At 40.1% G+C, this 23,924-nt stretch overlaps 1 protein-coding gene across 1 annotated transcript in view; it reads right to left on the reverse strand.

Annotated features, from left to right (window-relative positions):
• Positions 1-23,924, reverse strand: part of LOC135222605 (protein MON2 homolog) — a 325,482-nt gene that overhangs the window by 26,412 nt on the left and 275,146 nt on the right. Inside the window, 1 exon segment of the mRNA XM_064260699.1 lies at positions 2,555-2,637. Coding sequence (XP_064116769.1) covers positions 2,555-2,637 — 83 coding nt within the window.

The following is a 23,924-nucleotide window of genomic DNA, read 5'->3' on the forward strand; positions in this document are numbered from 1 at the left end:
TCTTTTTGGCTGTTTATATATTTCTAATGGCAAAATGTTTAAGATGACTTTGAAATTATATTAATAATACCAATTCAATGGTATATTTGATGAAGGATGACACTTTAAGTATACATTTGGCATTTAAACTTTCAAGATAGGCAGATACGGGCATTTTTAGAAGGAGTTCTAACTATTCATGGGTTTGAGCTATTCGCTGGGGTGTCTGGTACACATCCCCCGTGAATATGGGGTGAACACTGTATTTATTTACTAAATTACCAAACAAAATCGGTTCGATAGCAAACACAATGTTTACAATTGGTTAAGCTTCTCAGTGAAGATGGGGTCAAGGGTAATGCAAGATCTATTTGAAATTATATTACTGTAAAGTGCTTTTGGAAGATAGAGCATGATATACAATATTTAAAATGTTCACTAATTGTTTTCATTTTACTTTCCAGTAATTAGTGAATATCTTAAATGTCACTTAACATGCTCTATCATCCAAAAACACTTCACAGTAATGTCATTTCAAATACGTACATCTTACATAACCCTTAGAGAGAGAGAGAGAGAGAGAGAGAGAGAGAGAGAGAGAGAGAGAGAGAGAGAGAGAGAGAGAGAGAGAGAGAGAGAGAGAGAAAAATTGTACACCTATTATGCTCAGTCTGCTGCCCAACCTGGAATGAGATTAATAGATACAAAACCACATTATAAGTAATCAGTATCTTGTCACGAATGCAATATGTTGCTCTATGAAAAAAAATGAATTTGTAGTAGTAGTTTTTTGAGATATGGTCCATAGAAAAAATCTGCAAAGCAGTGAAGGTTCCCTGCGGAAAAATGAATAATGTGTTCCACAAAACTCTGCGACAAAGTGGACAGCAGAAATGTGAAACATGTAAAACCAGGAGGCACTGTACACGAAATTCTGTAATTACATTTCAATTAAATTACAATTACAATTACTCCAACTGTGGTGGAATGAAAGAGGTCTACGGGAGAAGAAGTAGAAAGAGTAAGGGTACTTTTATTAGGTTGTTTGGAGAGAGTACACACGCTGAGTTGTTTGGTTTTGAGGGATTTGAGAAGGATGTGGAAGGAGTAAACTTGACAATTTCAAGGAATGTGGAAGATACACAAGATTTAGGTGGACTGGAAACAACACTGAGTCATGAGAAAGATGGTACATATAGTGTGAATGAGAAAGTTAGTAGTGCTAGAGAGTGAGGTGGGGAAATTTTGGATAATTTGAGTCGGAGTCTGGTAGAATTAGGCGAGAGTATAGAAGAGGATGATAGAAGCCTTGTCATGTGTTAGTGAGGTTGAATCAAGATGTAAGTCGTCTAAGTTGGAATGAGGTTGGTGTGAATGGTTTGGAACCAAGACTGGGAGAGTCTAATTCGGTTGAAGTAGAAGTGAGTGAAGAAGAGCTGGTGAATGAGAGGCCATGGGCCCAAAGTCAAGGTCCAGTTCCAGAGTATGATTGGGTAAGGAGAAAGAGATTTTGAAAAAAAAAATATATATATATATGATTTCCTTTATTTTAGTAAGATGGAGTGTGGTGGTCATATGGAAAATTTGGGTTGTGAGAAGACTTATGTTTACTAAACCAGTGTTTTGTTTATGAATGTGTTTGTTAGTATGTATATGATTGTTTGATTAATTTTTGTTTTATCTTTTACTTGCAGTTTGCATGAGTGGGTCAGCATAGAGTGAGGAGCTCCCCTTCATATAAACGGTGGAGCAACAAATTAGAAGAAGCAAAATGTACAAACAGAGATTTTCTTTCGGAGAACAAGGGATTAGAATATTATAAGAAGGAACAATCAAAATAGCTGTTGCAAACAGAAAGGATAGGGCAGAGAGGTAATAAGGACTATAGAGAATGCAAAGGTGCCAGATTGCAGAAAAGAAACAAAAACACTTGGTCAGGCCGCCCTTCTTCCTGTTCCTCCATTCACGATGCTAAACCCTAAAAGGTGCTGATCTGGCAGCAAAGAAAGTTCAACAGCAATTGGAAAGGAACAAAAACTAGGTGATGATCTCTACAGTAGGAAGGCTATCGATGAAATAATACTAGCTGATTTTTAGCAAGCTAACTCACAATCTGAACAAGACCCAGAGGCCATAGTCGGGAGGGGAAAAGTTACATTATGATAGGTATAGGAGGATAAGTTCTGATGAACTACAGTAATAAGTTTAGGTAAGTTTCTGTTCTGTAAGTTAAGGTAATAAATTAGGTTAAGAGAAGTCAGAGTTCCATTTAATATCCTCCAAATTTGTACCCATCATTCTGCACCAATTGTGAAGAGGAGAAAAAGCCCCTACAACATGTGGTACTGCCCTAGCAGCCCCTCAAGAACTAATGGCAGCTGATTGAAAACAGTTCCAGATCATGGGAGTTGCCAGACCATGAAGTTCCAGAACTAAGAGGTTGAACTGTAGTAAATATTTAATCACTAGGATTTTGATCCATTGGATACTAGATATTTTCAGCCCATTCAAGAAAATAAGGTTAAAGAAAAGAAAATACAAAGCTACTTGAAGAATAAAATGCTGCAAAACTTACCTTTCTCTACCGGTGCTTTCTTTAAAGAGGATAATAATGTTGCAATTGCTTTCAGGACAAAGCTTATTTCAGCTATTCGGTGTCTGTAGGGATATGAACAAAACAATTATTTACATAAATCAGATATAACACATTATTATGTATCCAGCAATTTATCAATATAAAGTTAAGACTGAATATTTTATATTTCTTACACTGATACTTTGCACCATAATTTGATACCCTTACTTTGCACTAAAGCGAAAATAAGGGTGCTACAGATTTCTCACACAAGGCACAATACCATACATGAAACCTTTATACATCCACAACTGTTATTACCTTAGATAGTCCAATCAGAGTACAGGCGGCCCATGGTTAGAGGCGCAATCACTTAGCATCGAATCGGTTTTATGGCGGTCGTCAAAAATATTCATAAAAAAATAAGGTATTTTAATGTATTTTTACGGCACAATTTTCGGTTAACAGCGCTGCAAGCGCCGTTGTCTAATGAGTACATACATTTGTAGAAATACCGTTCAGACCATGGTAAAGGTTATGCAAATGATATTAAACATTTTTATTGAGAGTTATTACACAGGTATTAAGGTAAACTAAATGCCCATGACACTGTTCTATGTCGCTGCCTGCCGCTCTTCCGAAAATATAGTTAAAAAAGTGCAAATTTAGCGATCCATGTGTCAATTTATAAATGTTCATACTTTTATGTTTAAAATGTGTAAGAAAATGTATTATGAATAGGTATTTTTATTTATGTACATAAATATGATACAAAGGCAGCTTTTGAAACTGCCCTTCAGCCCCTGCCTGCCGCTCTTCCGAAAATTTAGTTAAAATCTTCATATATAACAATCGATATGTCGATTTTATAAATGTTTATGCTTTCATGTTTAAAATGTGTATGAAAATATATTATGTATTGGGTATTTTTATTTTTGTACATATATATGATACAAAAGCAGATTTTGTAACTGCCCCTGCGTTATTAGAGGATGTATTTTCATGTTGGTCCTTGTACACCACTGTTCCAAAAAATGCATTTACAAAGAGTTCACGTTGGTTATATCTTATTAATTTGGGAGCTAATTATAACTCATTTTCTTAATGAAACTTCAGTTTTTTAAGAGTTTTCATGCTTTTATGTTTAAAATGTGTATGAAAATGTATTACAGGCAGTCCCCCAAGTTACGACGGGGGTTCCGTTCTTAAGACGCGTCGTAACCCGAAAATCGTCGTAAGCCGGAACGACGTTCTTGAAAACATGTCCACAGGGAAAATTTCACTAATTTGCAATTTTTCTTAGGGCCGTATCTCTAAAATTATCACTAATTTACTTTTTTCATGTGCAACACTGTGTATTCACAAATTACTGTATATTTTCAATAAAATACAAGAGAGAGAGAGAGAGAGAGAGAGAGAGAGAGAGAGAGAGAGAGAGAGAGAGAGAGAGAGAGATTACATAAAACCATTAAATTCGTTGACCATTGTATGGCATTGTTAAGCTCCGAGTGTCACTGGAGTTATGAGGTGGGGAAATTGATACAGAAAAAGACGAAGGGAAGAATTTTCTTTTGAAATTAGTTATCGTATTATTACTACTTCTATTATTATTATTATTATTATTATTATTATTATTATTATTATTATTATTATTATCATTTGAAAATATAATAAACACGTGCATCTACCATAAAAATTCTCTCATCTCAGTAAGAAAGAGGAATTATCCTTACAAGTGAAAATGGAAATGTCATTTTTGCATCTCTTTAAAATACGACATTATGAATTTTGTAATTAAAGTTTTATTTCTGGGCTCAGCTCGTGTCGCTGCGCGAAATATCCTTTAATCTATTTTTTCTAGGGTAAATGTACTAACACATACAGAGAATAAATAAATAAAGAAAAAAAAAAGGTCAGTATAAACTGACCTCGCTCACCCTCCAAGAGGAGGGTGTCGGTATGAACACTATGGCGAGTTGAGACCACTACCACGAGCCAAATGCCAATAGAATTCTCCCACTACAAAATCCCTCCAAGAGGGGAGCCGACCCACAGAGTGGGCAGCTAGTACTACTACTACTCCATCCCATGCTGCCGACTGCTGCGCCTCTGGTGGCCATCCTTTTCAGTTAGCGCACACGATTCACACGTGCCATTTTTTCTCTCTGTGTTTTTTGTGCCCTTTCGTTGGATTTATTTACCATGGAGCGTGCAGCCATCGCAGCAGCTAAGTTAAGTACTCAGTGTTTATTGTTGGTTGGTTTTTTTCCGGCCCTGAGCCCGTATTTGCCGTTTTTTAGGTATAAATACGAAACTCTAGGTCGGAAGCATGGCAGCATGGTTCTGCCTCGTGGTGGGTTCGTTCTTGGTCACCATATACCCAGAACATCCCCTTATTTATGTACGCTCTATTTTAATTATCCGCTTTACTTAGGGTACGGTCTACACGGTTTTGTCATGCATGCATGTCTTTTACCTTATGTAGGCTCCTTCTATCCAGACCCTAGCCACGGCTCTTAGTATCGGCCCCGACTAGCTTTGAGTGGTAGACTTGCCTTCGGGTTAGTCGTACACTCCTGGATTTTTTCTCCTACTATTTTTGTTTTCTTTCTTTCATTATTATTCATTTGAATTATTTATATGATATTTGTTTAGGTTAGTTAGGCGTCTGGCTTGCTTAGCCTAGGTCATGGCCCATTGGGCCTATATGCTACCGCTCATCAGTTCGGTTGCTTCCCTATAGCATCTCTCTGATCAGTTGGTTATGGTCCAGTGGGCCTATATGCTACCGCTCCATCATTCGGTTGCATTCCCGATAGCATCTCCTCTGATCAGTTGGTTTGTCCTAGGCTTAGTTGTCTTTGTTTTGTTCTTACCGCCCCGTGGTCACTACGTGATCACGAGGCAGCCAGACGCCTGTCCAGTCACCTTCCCCCCCTCCCGCTTTCTTCTATAGAGTCGGGGGGGTGGTCGGTCCTACCCCATGCTCGCTCCCGCATACCCGAGCCTTGCCTCCCTCTCTCCCCCCCGAGGGCGGAGGGAGTAGAGGGACGGGACAGACCCAGACTGGACTCGACCTCTCCGGCTTCTCGGTCCGGCCGGATGGTAACGTGGGGGGGGGACTGGCCTTTCCCCCCTCCGTTGCTACCCCGTCGCTCCGTTGCTAGCCTGAGCCTGTATGTCCTCTCGCTCTTTCCCACCTTACTAGGGCTCCTTTACCACCGGAGTCCTGGCATCCAGCGGAAAGGTGCTAGTCCACCCAGCAGAGTGGACCGGAACATACAGTTGGTCCCTGCTAACCTCTCCGTCTCGCTGAGTTACAACACTCCGCCACGCACTGGACTTAGTCCGGTACGTTCGAGTTTTAGGTTTAAGTTTTATTAGGTTAAACTATAAGTTTTATCTTTAAGTACCTTAAACCATCCCCCTCCCTTACCTGTCTCGGATCTCTCCGGGGTTATAGCCTATTCAGGCGATTAAGGGAGGGGTTATGCCCAAATTTTTTCCGAGCTCCGGCATGCAACGGAGTTCTTCTGTCCTTTAGCCTGTAAGTGATAGTCTTTAAGATACTCATGTGTCTTTCCACTTACAGAACCACCAACTGTGAGCATCCGGGATGCGCCGCTACACTTCAAGACCCTTGTGGACAGAAGTTTGCCGGTCCCATGCTCCTGCGCGACTCCGCACGGGGACATCCAGGTCTGGTACCACGAGACGTGTACCATCTGTTACGATCTGGTGAGCCAGCTCTTAGACGGGTAAGTATTCCCAACTCCGGTACTGGTTCTCTTTTGTTTTAGTGCTTAAGTTTTGCATCAATTACTAACTTAAGGTAAAATTCAAGGGATCTTATAGCCCCTATAATTTTAAGTTAAGCTTTAAGTTAATTTTAGTTTTAAGTTATTACTTAAATCTAATCAATACCCTCTCTTCCATGCTCCGGCTGTGAGGGATACCGCATTGGCAACCCTGCGGGCCTGGGTCGGGCGGTTTTCGGGAAGAACGCCGCCAAGGGTATGCCTTACATCCTTGAGAAGAGGTTTGGCGGTACTAATCTTCCCGGAGGCAAGGCGACAGGCTACGTCGACCCAGCAGAGGCGGCCCCGACTATCGCCTTCATCAGCAACAGCTGGCTGCTCGTTGTCGGACCAAGGCCAGGACATCTCCTCGAGTCGCGACGTTGACATAATGTGGAACCTATGGTAGGTGTAGACGACCTGTTGGTCGAGGCTAAGTTCATTGGACACCCAAGGGACACCCTTGGGTGCAACTGGTTCTTCTACTCCTGCAACCTCTCCATCCTTCCAAGGCTTTACGGGTAATGAACTTTATACTTCTCCTGACGCTTCAGTTAGACCTAAGGTCAAAGGTCAAGCGGTGAAAACCTTGACGAAGACGTCGTCGTCGTCTAAAAAGACGGCTTCGGCTTCATCCTCCTCTCGTAAGTCTCCGACTAGGAACCTCGGAGCAGAGAGAACTAAAAGCCTTCTATGGGTCCGGCTCTAAGTCCTCGAGGAGTAGATCCTCCAGGGAGAGATCTCGTACTCCAGCGGAGTCGTCAGTCTCACTACCCTTGGTTCCAGTTCAGAGCCACCCTTCCACCTCCGCTGCAGCTCCGGCTTTGGACTCCAACGCTGGTCTGCTACAACAGGTGGGAGATCTGGTTGGGTCTCTGAAAAATAGCATGGAACAAATGATCTCTCGGTTGTCTGATAGAATTACTTCTCAGGACAACATCATAGCCGGACTGAGCCAAGCTCCTCTGACTTCTCCTCCGCCTTTCAGCACAGGTGGAGCCCAACTTCCCCCGTATGACTCTCTACCTCCGTTCTCAATGAACAACCCGTGGAGAGTAGCGTCATACGCCCCCTTCCAAGACGGGACTCAATCTCTATCCCGGAACTGTGGAACCTCGGAGGATTGACGGACTTCACGAGTTTCTACCCTGAAGGAGACCTTCAGCCCCGTTTTATCGGACTACGCCAGCTCACAGCCACAGCCATGACTCGGATGATAAAGTTCCAAAGGAGACAGTCCTCTATTCACGTGAACCAGGCTCAAAGAGAATGGCTCAGGTGCCTAGGAGGACATGGATTGTTCCAATACGAAAATCCAACCCTTTAAAAGTCCGTTTACGATCTTTACGATGGAAGAGAGTACTCCGCTCCCTTTCCTGACAAAGATCGCGACGACGACTATTCCAGCAGCCCAGAAGGGGGACTCCATGCCTCAACTGAAGGAAGCAGATCCTACATCTCCGTTGCTTCCTTCAGCCGGTGAATTATGGGAAGATTTGCCTAACACCTTCTCAGCTGGCAAACTCAAACCAGACTGTGCTATGGAGCAGTTGGTGAGAAGCTACCTAGGCTTCCAGATAGCCGCCTTATTCAAGCGGAATTTGATGCCAAAATAGCGATTAGCCAGGTCTATTAATTCCATGGCTATGACCGAGGTGGGCTACCATTGCCTACGGGTCGGAACCGCTCTTCAAGCTTCTTACCAAATCTCTGACTCAAACGGTTGCCAGTCTGACATGTTTGAGTTCGCCACTGCTAGGACAAATTGTAGGAAGCATGTCCTACAAGAGGCAACAATTCGGCACGAGCCGAATAAGTTGCTCATGTCAAGCATCTGGGGAGCAGACCTCTTCCCAGAAGCAATGGTTAAGGAGGTTCAGTCAGAGGCTACAAGATTGAACCAGAGCCTAAAGACGTTGGGGTCTTACGGCCAAGAGACGACAAGACCAAGCCGGTAAGGGTAAGGCTCAAAGGAAACCTAGACGGTTCCAGCCCTACCAGAAGAAGCAGCCACGCTTCTCTCAGCAAGTTCCAGCTGTTCCTTTAGTGCAAACAGCCCAACCTTCCACCTCAAAGGCTCAGTCACAGCCGATTTATGTGATCTCTCCTCAGCCTCAGCCCTCCACCTCTTATGCCCTCTCTCCGGCCTACAACCAGGTCTTCGAGGGTCAAGCCTCACAGAAATATGACCGCTCGGGTAAGGGAGGCAGAGGTAAGCGTTCCTTTCGTGGGAGAGGATCGGGAGGTCCCTTTAATAGGGGAAAACACTTCAGAGGAGGCCGAGGAGGATACCAGAACCAATGAGGATATTCAGGTAGGAGGGAGGCTGTTTCACTTTCGCCACCGGTGGAACTTCAGCAAGTGGGCTCAGAGCATTGTCTCAAAAGGCCTGGGTTGGAGCTGGTTAGCGAACCCACCTCCATCCAGGGGACCGGGGGGGGGGGTTTCAGTCAACTTCCTTCAAGGAATTGACGAGTACGCCAGAGGATCTCCTTCAGAAAGGAGCTATAGCGAGAGTCAAAAGATTAAAATTTCAAGGTCGCTTGTTCAGCGTGCCAAAGAGGCTCACAAAAAAGAAGGGTAATCTTAGACTTGTCCCGCTTAAACTTAGCCATTCGCTGCGACAAGTTCAAGATGCTCACGATCTCGCAGGTGCGGACCTTACTTCCCCGTGGGGCCGTCACCACCTCTATCGATCTTACAGACGCTTACTATCATATCCCTATTGCAAGACACTTCCGTCCGTATCTGGGCTTCAAGATAGGCGACCAGACATTCTCCTTCAAGGTAGTTCCTTTCGGGCTCAACGTAGCACCCAGAGTGTTCACGAAGCTGGCGGAAGTGGTAGTGCAACAACTCAGGTCACAAGGGATTATGGTAGTAGCGTATCTCGACGATTGGTTGATCTGGGCTTCAACAGTCGAGGAATGCAACAGAGCAACACTGAAAGTGATTCAGTTCCTGGAATATCTAGGCTTCAAGATAAACAGGACCAAGTCAAGACTCACTCCAGAGTCAAACTTTCAGTGGCTGGGCATTCAATGGAATCTATCCTCCCATACTCTGTCGATTCCATCATCAAAAGGAAGGAAATAGCGAAGTCAGTCAAGCAATTTCTAAGTCACAAAACTGGCGTCAAGAAGGACTCAGGAAAGGATCCTGGGTTCACTCCAGTTTGCATCAGTGACGAACATCCTAATGAAAGCCAAACTGAAAGACCTAACCAGAATCTGGCGCTCACGAGCAAATGTCAGGTCCAGGGACAAATTATCCTCAGTCCCTCTGATTCTAAAGAATCGACTTCGGCCGTGGGCGAAAGTCAAGAACTTGTCGGTGTCAGCCCACCCTTCAGTTCCCTCCACCAGGGATCACCATCCACACAGACGCGTCTTTAAGCGGTTGGGAGGGTATTCCCAGTTCAAAAAGGTTCAAGGAACGTGGTCACCTCAGTTCCGTCAGTTTCCATATAAACGTACTGGAAGCAATGGCAGTGTTCTTGACTCTAAAAAGGTTACGTCCACCAAGGTACTCCCACATAAAGCTAGTCCGGGACAGCGCAGTGGTAGTACATTGTATAAACAGAGGAGGCTCCAAGTCACGTCATCTAAATCATGTCATGGTAGCCATCTTCTCCCTGGCAGACAAGTTCAGTTGGCATCTCTCCTCCAATCATATAGCTGGAGTGAGAAACGTCATAGCAGATGCTCTATCCCGATCAGTGCCCCTAGAGTCGGAATGGTCACTGGACAACAGTTCGTTCCAATGGATCCTTCAGAGAGTTCCAGGTTACAGGTGGATCTCTTCGCATCTCAAGCGAACCCACAAACTCCCGTGTTATGTAGCCCCCAACCTGGACCCTCTTGGCCTATGCCACGGACGGCCCTGGCTCTAGACTGGAACAAATGGGAGAAGATTTATGTCTTTCCTCCAGTGAATCTTCTCATGAAAGTGTTAAACAAACTCAGGACATTCAAGGGTCAAGTGGCTCTAGTAGCCCCAGACTGGTCGAAGAGCAATTGGTATCCCCTAATTCTGGAACTGGGTCTTCGTCCTCTTCGGATCCCCAATCCCCAGGGCTCTCCCAGTCAGTACAAACGAAGACTGTGTTCGCTTCCTCATGGGATTCTCAAAACCCTAACCTTATGGGATTTTCATGAAGTTTGCAGCGAAAAGAGATGCGAATATTGACCCTCAGAATATTCTCTTCTTGGAACCCGAATAAAAGGGATTCAACTTTGAGACAGTATGATGCTGCTGTCAAAAGTTAGCAATCTTCCTGAGAGAATCAGATATTAGAATCATGACAATTAATTCAGCTATAATCCTTTTTCAGATCCCTATTTGAAAAAGGTTTAGCAGCTAGCACGATTACGACAAACAAGTCACTTGAAAAAGATTTTTCAATTTGGATTCAACATAGACTTGACGGATTCCTACTTCTCGTCTATTCCCAAGGCATGTGCTAGACTTAGACCTTCTGTAAGGCCTACGTCAGTATCATGGTTCTTAAACGATGTTCTAAAACTGGCTTCAGAAACCGATAATGACACATGCTCGTTTATAATGCTCTTAAGAAAAACTCTATTTTTATTAAGCTTGGCTTCAGGAGCAAGAATTTCAGAACTGTCGGGCTTTATCCAGAGATACCGGATCATATTCAATTCCTCCCCACGGGGAAGTACTACTTTCTCCGGAACGTAGCTTTATAGCAAAGAATGAAGATCCTTTGATGAGGTGGGAACCTTGGAAGGTACTACCCCTTCCACAAGATGTATCTCTTTGCCCAGTTTCAGCCTTACGAGCCTTTCTGTCCAGGACCTCCTCATCCTCATCGGGTCCCCTCTTTAAGAGGGAAAAAGGTGGAACTTTATCTATTAAAGGCATCAGGCAACAAATCCTGTACTTCATTAAACAAGCCAATCCTGACTCTTTCCCGAAAGCACATGATGTCAGGGCAGTAGCCACCTCAATTAACTATTTCCAACATATGAACTTCGATGAGTTGAAAAGTATACTGGATGGAAATCGCCGACAGTGTTCAAACGTCATTACCTTAAGTCCTTGGAAGCTCTGAAATTTTCAGCAGTAGCAGCGGGTAACATAGTTTCCCCTGACTCTAACTAATCTTTAGTAGAAGATCCAGTCCTCCTTTCTACCTGCCTCACCCAACAGTTCGTCTATTCCTGCCTTGTTCATTTACGGTCACCTTGTGTCTTAGCTGCTTTTGATGATGATGGTGGTGTCCCTTATTTTTTTGTTTTTTAGGGACACTCACAGGTGATTACGGATATTGATCTCATGGATGTTATCCCCTTATTTTTATGCTAGGGGATACATCTTAATTGTAATGGTTACGGGTTTTGTATATTAAGTCATATACATTCCTTTATATATTATTATTGTTGAGTTGTTTATTCATCTTATTATATTATTGCTGAAATTGCTTGAAATCTTGATACATACCTTTACACAGATACCTTTTTGATACATAGTAAAGCCATTTTTTACCCTCTGTATATGTAAATTACCTTAAGTTAAGAAATATTATTAGAATTAAGTGTAATTTATGCATATTTCTATTTTTGTATCACTGTGTATATGTATCCTTTTGGCAATTATATTCTTTTAATTTTATTTTATCTTTTATTTTGAGACCTAATTTATTTTATTTTATTAATTTTGTTTACAATCTTGTGCTATTTCTCTGGTACGATTTCGCGCAGCGACACGAGCTGAGCCCAGAAAAAAGGGGATTTTGACGTAAGGAAAAAATCTATTTCTGGGCGATTGGCTCGGTGTCGCCAGCGAAATCCCGCCCTACCCATCCCTTCGCCCAAGATTGTCTGCTAACTTCAGGATGGCCACCAGAGGCGCAGCAGTCGGCAGCATGGATGGAGTAGTAGTAGTACTAGCTGCCCACTCTGTGGGTCGGCTCCCCTCTTGGAGGGATTTTGTAGTGGGAGAATTCTATTGGCATTTGGCTCGTGGTAGTGGTCTCACTCGCCATAGTGTTCATACCGAACACCCTCTTGGAGGGTAGCGAGTCAGTTATACTGACCTTTTTCTTTATTTATTTATTCTCTGGTATGTGTTAGTACATTTACCCTAGAAATAATAGATTAAAGGATATTTCGCTGGCGACACGATCCAATCGCCCAGAAATAGATTTTTCCTTACGTCAAAATCCCTTTATTATTATTATGATTATTATTATTATTATTATCATTAAATAACTGAAATTATCAATAAACATTTTACATACTAGTACCTATAAAAAAATTTCTTTCATCTCGTAAAAGAGAGAGAGAGAGAGAGAGAGAGAGAGAGAGAGAGAGAGAGGAGAGAGAGAGAGAGAGAGAGAGAGAGAGAGAGATGTGTTTATCTCTCTCTGTTCTCTCTCCCCCCCTTCCCACAAAAAATACTTATAACGCTTCCAGCGAAAGAGAGGGAGGGAGTTACCACTATGACACTTAATCATCTTGTGTGGCAAAAGAGAGAGAGAGAGAGAGATGAGAGAGGAGAGAGAGATAGAGAGAGAGAGAGAGGAGAGACCTTACAGACCTTACAGACCTTACATCTTGTTCGGGTTGCCCCAGGTCCCTCAGTGTGAGGCACCTCTAATGTCTACCAGAGAGTTGCTAGTACATCTTCCGGTATATTTTGCATCTTCCAATCTTGGATGGTCTGGGATGCAGTTTAGATATTTGTCGAGCTTAGTCTTAAACACATCTACGCTCACTCCTGATATATTCCTCAGATGAGCTGGCAACGCATTGAATAGACGCTGCATTATCGATGCGGTGCGTAGTGGATTAATGTCCTGTGTGCTTTCCTTATTTTTCCTGGTATAGTTTTGGGCATTATTAATCTACCTCTGCTTGCTCTTTCTGATATTTTAGTTCCATGATATTTTCTGCTATTCCTTCTATCTGTTTCCATGCCTGAATTATCATGTAGCGTTCTCTTCTCCTTTCAAGACTATATAATTTTAAGGATTGTAGTCTTTCCCAGTAGTCAAGGTCTTTAACTTCTTCTATTCTAGCTGTAAAGGACCTTTGTACACTCTCTATTTGTGCAATATCCTTTTGATAGTGTGGGTACCATATCATATTGCAATATTCAAGTGGACTTACGAACATATGTTTTATAAAGCATAATCATGTGTTCAGCTTTTCTTGTTTTGAAGTGCCGTAACAACATTCCCATTTTTGCTTTACATTTTGCCAACAGAATTGCTATTTGATCATTGCATAACATGTTCCTATTCATCATCACACCAAGGTCTTTAACTGCTTCCTTATTTGTGATTGTCTCATTATTAGGTCCCCTATATGCATATAGCTTTCTTTCTCTGTCTCCATAATTTATTGATTCAAATTTATCAGAGTTAAATACCATCCTATTTACCTCTGCCCAATCATATACTTTGTTAAGGTCTCTTTGTAGAGCGTTCCTATCTTCATCACAAGTAATTTTCTCTACTTATTCTTGTGTCATCTGCGAAACTACTCACTACCGAATCCTTAACATTACTGTCCTATGTCTTCAATCATAATAAACAAACAGTATTGCAGCTAACATCGTAACTTGCGGCACACCGGATATTACCTTGGCTTCATCCGATTTCTCGTCGTTTGCAATAACTATCTGTTTTCTGTTGTGTAAAAATTCTTTTAACCATCTTCCTACTTTATCCACGATATTGTGTTTTCTAATTTTCTTTCGCTAATATATTATGGTCTACTTTGTCAAAAGCTTTTGCAAAGTCTAAATAAACCACATCTGTTTCATTTCCGCTTTTTCATATTTTTGAATATGTTCTCACGGTGGACTAACAGTTGGGTTTGTGTACTTTTTCCGGGTACGAAACCATGTTGTCCTTTATTAAACAAATTATTTTTTGTTTTATTAAATGTTTCATAATATTTTTGTTTTCTTCATTACCCTTTCATACACTTTCATAATATGTGATGTTAGACTCACAGGCCTATAATTACTTGCCTCTAGTCTTGATCCACTTTTGAAAGTAAGGGTAATATATGCTAATTTGTGCTCATCATAATCTTGCCTGTATCTACACTTTGTCTTAATAATATTGCAAGTGGCTTTGTGATAGAATGAACTACTTTCTTTAACAAAATAGCAGGCACTCCATCGGCCCTGCAGCAGCTCCATTTTTAATTTCATTAATAGGCCTGCACAATATCAGCCTTCATTAATATCTATGTCAGCTAAATATTCACTATTTTCATCCCTTACTTCTATATCATTATCTTCATTATCTATTCTAGGGGTGAATTCTCTATTATATCGTTTCTGCCAATATGTTGCAAATTTCTTTTTTTCATTCGTTAATCTCCCTTCAATTCTTAGAGGGCCTATTTCTATTCTTCTTTTATTCATCTTCTTCGCATATGAGTATAATAGTTTGGGATTTTGCTTGATATTTAATAGGGTTTTTTTCTTCCAAGTCCCGTTTTTCATTTTCTTTTGATTGTATAATCTTTTGTTCTGCATTTTTTCTATCTTACTTTTAGTTCTATAACTTTCCATGCATTTTTTTTTTCTTTTGCAAGACCTTTTCTTTTTTTCCACTTTCTGATTTTCTGGAACAAGATCCTTTTGTCTCTTGGTATTGCATGACTGATGTTTACTTATCTTCTTCGGGTCTATATTTATCCACTATTTTCTCTAATATTTATATAATATCTCCGTATTTACCTTTATGTCATCACTTACGTAAAATGTTCCCATCCCAATCTTTGTTTAATTCTTCATTATTTCTGACCATTTTATATTTTTACTGTAGAAGTTGTATTTCCATATCCTTCCCACTTTTCATTTCTTGCTTATCTCTGTTTTCACTTGCTTTGGAATGGACTGTTAATTCTATGACATTATGGTCTGAAATACTCGCATTATAACTATTATTTCTTTAACATAAATTCATCTCGTTCACAAATACTAGGTCTAAAGTATTTTCCTTTCCTTTCTTGTTGGCAGGTGATTTATTTGTGAATGTTGTATTCTAGTAGCATATCTAATAGCTTTCGAATTGCCTCTATCTTCTGCACTACTATTACTCTCTTTTTTTATATGTATAAGTACATACCACAATCTCCTATTCGTTCTTTCCAGTTCTACGAAAGGAAAGTTGAAGTCTCCAGATAGGAGAATAGTCCAGTCCTTGTGATTTCTACATATATCATCCAATTTTTCTATTATTAAGTCAAACTCTTTTAGTATTATTGGAGGTCTATATATACTATGTTCATTAATTTTTCAGATTCAAATTCTACCGCTATTAGTTCACATTCTGAGTTACTATATTTCTCATATATTTTTCCTAGTTTTTTGTCTTTCCCATATATTGAGAGTTAACCTTAATTAAAAGTGACATGGATAGATTAGAACGTATTGTATTTCTTTAAAATACTATCACATATGAATTTTGTAATTACGTTAGGTTATTATTTATTATTATTATTTGAAAGTATTAAAAACAAATAGTACAAGTATGAAAAAATCTCGAGTCTCAGTAAATGAGAGAGAGAGAGAGAGAGAGAGAGAGAGAGACGAGAGTAGATTGAGAGAGAGATGAGAGGATAGAGAGAGAGAGAGAGAGAGGGGGGGGGGGGAAAATCCCCGGAACACGTGATTGCAACACTGCAGCTCTTCCCCCTCCCGGCTGTCACAGAACTGATATATCTGGACAGTTTTAGTACCTGGATCTCGAGAAAGGGTTACTGGAAGAAGACTGGGATTCCTTCATTCTTCCATAATTTTTTTAAATACGTGTATAAGCTAAAATCTTACTAATTCACTATGGTATTTTCTTTAATGAATTGATATTATTGCTGTATAAATTAATACAGTAGACCCTGACTCACGAACACAATCCGTTCCTAGACCTTGGTCGTGTTCCAAATTGTTCGTGACTCGGAGCTAACATTTTCCCCATAAGGTTTAATGGGAATAATATTAATGGTTCTCGACCCCTACGAACCAATATATATTATGTATATTTTGCCTTATTTTACACAGATAATGTAAAAGTCAGTGTAAAAAAACCTTAATATATCTAATAATATAATTTAAAATGGTAAACTAAACACTATAAAAACGTTTGTAAAGTGAACACTTACTACGACTGGCGAGACTTCTGGCTTGACGGACAAGAGAAGAGGAGGGTGGGGGTGGGGTGGGGAGGAGGTTATTGTGCGGAAGGAGACCCTCCCCCACCCTCCAGGTCGGGGAGATCTCGTTCCGGAGATTCAACTCTTCTAGGTTTTTTTGTTTTGTGAACGTTTAATCACAAACTTATCCAATGTCTGTTGCCTTTTCCTTCCTTGCATAACTTTTCTGAAATGGCTCATTAAATTTTCATTGAGCATATTCACGATCTGTTCATAACAATTTTGTCCGGATGATACAATTCAAGGAAGACACTGGACATCATTCCACTTTCCCAATGTGGCTTTTATCACATCACTGCTGACATCTGTAACTTCCTCCCCAGCCTCCTCTTCGTCAGTTGATTGCTCCGAGCAAGTTGCTCCTGCTGCTCTTTGTGGAGTTGAACAAGTTCGTCCGCAGTCAAATCTTCTGAATGTTCAGCGACCAATTCTTCAACATCTTCGTCGTTGACTTGTAGACCCATACTGTTGCCCATGGACACAATTTCTTGCACAATCTCTGCATCGAAGCCCTCAAAGTCACGGACAGTACGCACTGGGGCCAAAGTTTCCGCACGCAGAATTTAATGTGCGGTACGTAACTCTGATACACTTGCCGAGCTTTCTCGCAGATGATCGGCTCGTTTACACTATCACCTGCCATCTGTTTCTCATGTACCCACTTCAAAATATTTTTCTGCCTCTTCGAGGGTTTGCGATCTCATCTTGGTTAGTACTGTCACTCCCTTCGCAACATTTGCTTCTTTAATGGCATCCTTGTTTTTCAAAATTGTCGAAATTGTCGACTTGGCCATCTTGTACTCACTTGCGATATCGTCACGCGAACACCACGTTCAAACTTTTCTATAATTTCTTTCTTTATTTCAATGGTTATCTTCCTCTGCACCCTCTTCTCACCATCACTCTTCACTTTCTTACTTTCACCACCACTCTTCACTTTCTTAGGGCCCATTATGAAGAAAATCACAAGTTTTAGCGCAAAAAATGCTAAGCGAATTGACGAACGTCTTGTACACAATGAGATGAGACAAAGAGCGATGCGGTGGGTGACGCCGTGCGTGGGCGGCTGGAGGATGGCTGTTCCCATGGCAACTCAAACGCTCTCACGTGTGCTGGGCGATTTCGCGCATTTTTGCAAATGTTGTGTCTAAAAATTAGTTTGTGAAACAAAAGTGAATTGTTATTTTCCAGAAATTCCGCAGCATTTTTCAAATGTTCATGTCTCCAAAATTAGTTCATGACCCAAAACGAATTTTTATTTTTCCGCATTTTTTTTTGTTCGATAATCTCAAAGTTAGTTCGTAGGTCAAATGGGTGAAATTTTTTACCTATAATTTTGGTCGTCGGGGATCGAGTTGTACATGGGTCAATGCGTTCGTGAGTCAAGGGTCTACTGTATTAATATTTTGAAAATGAAAATGTAACTCATTTATTTTATCATACAAAAAACATACCATCCTTTGTAGTAGAGAGAGAGAGAGAGAGAGAGAGAGAGAGAGAGAGAGATAAGAGAGAGAGAGAGACGAGAGAGAGAGAGGCGAGAGAGAGAGAGATTGGACTTATTTTTATTTTATTGATATCATTTTCAACTGAAATTAAAATTTAAAACTTACTAATACAGTATTAACCAAAATTAATATTTGAAAATTAGTAAATCATTTTTGTATTATAAAAATGTATTTTGTCATGAAAATAAACATCAAAATACACTAATTAGTGATTATTTTTGTCGGAAAATACAAAGAGAGAGAGATAGAGAAAGAGAGAAACTATGGTTTTCATATCCAAGTCTAAGTAGAGTATAAATGGATTCTTTAAGTGAAATAATGTTTCAATGATATTTTGCTGTTTGTATTAAAGGATATGTATACTGTTTGAGAATGCGTTCCTTATCCTTGACTATGGTTACCATACAGTTTAATAATAAGCGTAAATTAATTATGCGCCCTCGCTCAGAAACATAGTTCTGCGTATGAGGTATCGTTAAAAGGCATAAAAAACCGTCGTAACCTTGGAATTTGCATTGTAATCTAACCAGAAACTTAGTTTTGTTAATTATGTATACTGGAAACAAGCAATGATTTTTTCATTATTTGCGCTTTTGGACTGTTATAAACTGCGCATCCCAAGCTAGTGTATTCATTCGCTCGGAAACTAGTTCCACATATGAGGCGTCACTAAAAAAAATAAAAAAAATATGACATAAAAGTGTCGAAAATCATCATAACCTCAAAATTTTTGTTGTAATCTAACCAAAAACTTATTTTTATTAATATACTGTGCTAAACTATAAAGGATTCTTATCATAGTATGCGTTTTTTAAAAGCGTCGTTAACTCGGAGCGTCGGAAGCGTCAGCGTCGTAACCTCGGAACAAACGTCGGTAACCCAAGGCAAGGATTTTTCAATTAATATTTAAGAAAAAAGTGTCGTAACCTCGGAATGTCGTAAGCCGGACCCGTCGTAACCCGGGGACCGCCTGTACATGGTATTTTTTTTATTTTTGTACATAAATATGATACAGTGGCAGTACGCATGTCCACTTGAAGTCTTGGTAACAGCCCTTCACATGATGAAAAGAATAGGTTGTTCAGTCACACCCAAATAATAAAATTTTAATTTAAATCATTAAATCATGTTTTTACAACATAAATTATATTTACAATTGTTGCATAAATTGATTTTAAAAGACAAAACTCGAGTACACATTCGGCTTTACAGTGCTGCAATTTATTTGTTTTTTCCATGGGATAAAAGTACAGTAGTGCCTCAGGTTACGAAATTAATCCGTTCCGAAGCAGCCTTTGCAACCTGATTTTTTCGTATCTAGAACTACATTTTACATATAAATTGCCTGATTCATTCCAAGCCCTACAAAAACACCACAGTAAATTTTATAATAAAGCTAAATTGACCAATAAACAATGAAATACAACAATTTGGACCATTCAGTACCTAACGTAACTGTGACTGACCTGTAAATAAAGTGTATTAGTGTACAGGGTACAAAAAGTACTGTATGTACATGTACGTACATATGTAGTAAAATGTGAAACCTTACCTTTCGAGAGAGGCGATGTCTGAAAGTGGCGACAGTGGAGGAGGACAAATGGCAGAAAACATGAACACTTAACCTTATGAAACACATTAAAAAATGGCAAAAAACATTAACATTAAACTTTACGAAATGCATTAACAAATGGCAGAAAACACTAACAATTAACTTTACGAAAAACTTAAAACTAAATTTCTTTTTTTTTTGCCTTTTTCTGATTTTTATATTTTTGTCTATTTTTTTTACTTTACGTTTTTTAATAAATTTCAATTTCTTCACCACTTCCAATTTTCTGCTTTTTTCATATCACTTGGACCTTCCTGTTTGCTTACTACTAAAGGCCTCTGTAAAAAATAACCATCCAAAGAAGATTGCTTCTGCCTGCTTTTCAAAATGTTCCTGAAACGACTCAGGCAAACGTCACCAAACTGGGCAAGCATATGACCTGTGTAAGCCTTTTCGGGGTGTCTCTTTTCTACAAATGTTTGCACTTTATGAAAAGCAGCCAGAACATCCTTAATTTCTGCCATTGTCATAAGGTCCTCCTCCTCCTCCTCGCCGCTGCTAGAGAACTTTTCTTGAACAATGTTGTGTTGTATGGCCTCCAACTCCTTCAGGTCATCTGTCGTAAGCTCCTCTTGGTGCTCCTCGAGGTCATTGATGTCGTCCTCGTCGACGACCAGCCCCATGGACTTGCTGAGTGCAACGATCTCGTCAAGATCTGGTTGCGAAACAGTTTCAGGATCGTCAACTGTTTCTGAATCTGCATCAACTTCCCCCACATTGAATCCCTCGAGGTCTCGGGCAGATACAGCATCAGGCCAGAGTTTCCTCCACTAAGAATTCAAGGTTCGCCTCGAAACCTCCTGCCAAGCTTGATCGATGAGTTGGATGCATATGACAATATCAAAATGCTCCTTCCAAAATTCACGCAAGGTGAGGTTTGTGTATCAGTGATGTCGAAACACCTCTTGAAAAGATGTTTTGTATACAGCTTCTTGAAGTTCAATATCACTTGCTGGTCCATGGGCTGGAGGAGAGGGGTGGTGTTAGGCGGAAGACAAAGAACCTTGATGAAAGAATACTCAGCTAGGATATCTCCTCAAGGCCAGGAGGGTGAGCAGGGGCATTGTCCAACAACAGCAGACATTTCAGAGGGAGACGCTTCTCATCCAAGAATTTCTTCACTGTTGGGCTGAAACACAGATTTACCCACTCAGTGAACAAAAGTCTTATCACCCAGGCTTCCACATTAGCCATCCACATCACCGGAAGCTTCTCCTTTAGCACTTTGTGGGCCTTGAAGGCTCGAGGAGTCTCTGAATGATACACAAGTAGGGGCTTCACCTTACAATCCCCACTGGCATTAGAACAAAGTGCAAGAGTAAGGCAGTCTTTCACAAGCTTATGCCCGGGTAGCTTCTTCTCTTCCTCTGTGATGTACGCCCGACGAGGCATTTTTTCCAAAAAAGGCGTCTCGTCACAGTTGAAGACTTGCTTAGAACTGTAGCCTTCCTTGACTGTCATCTCGTCTAATGCCTTAACAAAGGCATTTGCCGCTTTTGTGTCCGAGCTGGCAGCCTCCCCATGCCGCACCACAGAATGGATGCCAGTCCGTTTACAAAATTTATCAAACCACTCCCGAGAAGCCTTGAAGTCTGGGGTTGCCTTCGATGTCCATTCTCCTGCGTCGTCTTCGGCCTGGGCACTCAGGTCACCGAAAATAGCGCTGGCCTTCTGGCAGATTGCCGTCTCGGTTATCGCATCGCCAGCGATTTCTTTGTCCTTAATCCATAACAGAAGCAGCCTCTACATCTCATCATGCACGTGGCTCCTCTTGTTGGACAAAATAGTCACGCCCTTGGAAGGTGTAGCTGCTTTGATGGCGAAATCTATCGTCGATAGATTTCGGCCATATTCCTTAGCGATCACACTCAGCCGCATGCCAGCTTCATATTTTTTAATTATCTCCATCTTTGTCTCCATAGAAAGCATCCTCTTCTTTCCGTGAACTTCAGCAACATTCTTGGGAACCATAGATAATAACGTAAATATAATTAAGTTCACACACATCACAATAAAGTAACTTACAATATACAAAGAAAGTGAAATCACTAACACGAATTTACGTTAACAAACGAAATCTATGTGAACGAACGAATTCTAGGTGTGTACGATAACGCTGATGCGACGAAATGGTCGAGGGACGCCTTTATGTAGGTCATGATGGGACAGATGCTGACCAGTAAGAGAGCAGGATCTTACTGCAGTGACTAGCATCAGGAACCAATGGGAGAGCGGGAGGATGGTGGCCGGGGCAAATTTCGGTTTACAATACTACATACACCTTTTCGCAACCTGATTTATTTTCGTACACAGAAGCAAAAAAAATCTTCGTCTTTGCTTTCGTAACCTGGATTTTTTGTACGTAGGGACTTTCGTATGTAGAGGTTTCACTGTTCAAAATACAACTGTGGAAAATACAACTATGCAAATCGGTCAATTTATTTGCTTTGTTACATAAGTAAAACCTTGAGGTACGTATGAGTTCGAGATGCCGCTGCTACGTAGATGGCATAGTGACGAAAATGAAGATAAGCAAAGAACAAAAAGTAAATATGCATCTTTTCCATAAATCTTTTAAAAAGTTATACATTATTTCACTGTATCCAATAACATTGTATGTATTCTCATATTATTGTATTATTATAAAATATTACTAACATAGCGGTCAATGTTTTGGTTTGGAAATCAGCTCATGGGGAATACAAGTTTGTTTTGCCATATCTAACACAATTCTGAGCAAATTTTCTTGCTTCTAGTTAGCATAAACTAATATCTAGATACTTGACTTATATGAGACCAGGTCAATTTTCCTTATACAGCGTGTTTTTAGGTGGAAATATGACTTGAATACATCTCGTTGTGATTGTGAACTAAATTTTTTTTTCGTTAACAGATTACATTGATGGCATGTTTATTGAATACAAAGATTACGTGATTCCATTCGCAATTTTCCTTTATATCATCAAAATACAAACTTTGTTAGTTATCTTTTATCGGCGTGAAACCAACAGTAAAATGTGTTCTTTCAAGCACAGTAGTTTTGATTAAAATGATTTTATCTCAATTTTATATATGGTTGTGTTTGATGGCATACATTTACTCGAGTTATATCCTTGTTGCCGATGCACGATAATGGTTATTAGTAACTTGAACAGTTTTCTCAGCTTCAACTACAACTAGGTTTAAATTTAAGAGCATTATTCCCTATTGATCATTTATAATAACTACGGTAATTGTTTACTATAGTACAATGGTTGAAATACAAGCCAAACGGATGTTGCTATTCAATTCGGTTCTATTTAGAAAAAAGTTGTTTCTTGTTTGGTTATCCATGGCTGTACACATTTATGCAATGAGTATAAAGTGAAAACCATACTTTCGTCATTCTCTTTTGCTGTTTTTGAACTTATTTAACTATAAGATAGGATAAAAATAGGCTATTGTAATTTGGTCTCTCATAAAATTGGATTATCGCAAGAAGAATTATCGTAACTTGAACACTATAGCTACCTGTACACTGTATAAAACCTTATTATATCTTTATATTCTATTATGTTTTTGTACAATATTTGTTTAGAAATGTATTTTCTTATTTAATAACATGAAACATAAAAATATGGGGTGGCATTTTGAGGGTTGGAACGGATTAAGGGCATTTTAGGTATTTTCGATGGGGTAAATTGATTTGATGTGTGAGCAAATTGAGCTACGAGCTCAGCCATGGAACGAATTAAACTCACAGGTCAAGGTACCACTGTACAAGGATTATACTTTGGAAAACACCCAAAGGATTAAAGGTAGACTTTTTTCACTTAACAGTACAGGCAGTCCCTGACTTATGACAGGTTTGGCTTACGAAGTTCCGAGGTAACAATGCTTTTCAATTATATTTGTCAGAAATTATTTCCAGGTTTACGACACACTCCAGGGATACGGCACTTACAACACTGATCTGGCAGAAGAAATATGACTCCAAAAATGCAAATTAATCAATATTTGAAGGGTTTCTTTTAATGAAAAATGCAATAAAAATGCAGTTTACATAGTTTTTAATGCACCCAAAGCATTAAAAGCAAGGTTTTCTTAGGATTTTTGACGAAGTTCCGGCTTACAACGCGTCTCAAGAATGGAACCCCGTCGTAACCCGAGGACTGCCTGTATTTATAATACTACAATGTACTGTACAGTACTACTGTACAGTAAATTCTACAGTACTATACTGCATAAATATAATTTTACTTATTGCACCATTGCGGG

The sequence above is a fragment of the Macrobrachium nipponense genome, chromosome 8 (assembly GCF_015104395.2).
Source record: "Macrobrachium nipponense isolate FS-2020 chromosome 8, ASM1510439v2, whole genome shotgun sequence".
Taxonomy (NCBI): Eukaryota; Metazoa; Arthropoda; class Malacostraca; order Decapoda; family Palaemonidae; genus Macrobrachium; species Macrobrachium nipponense.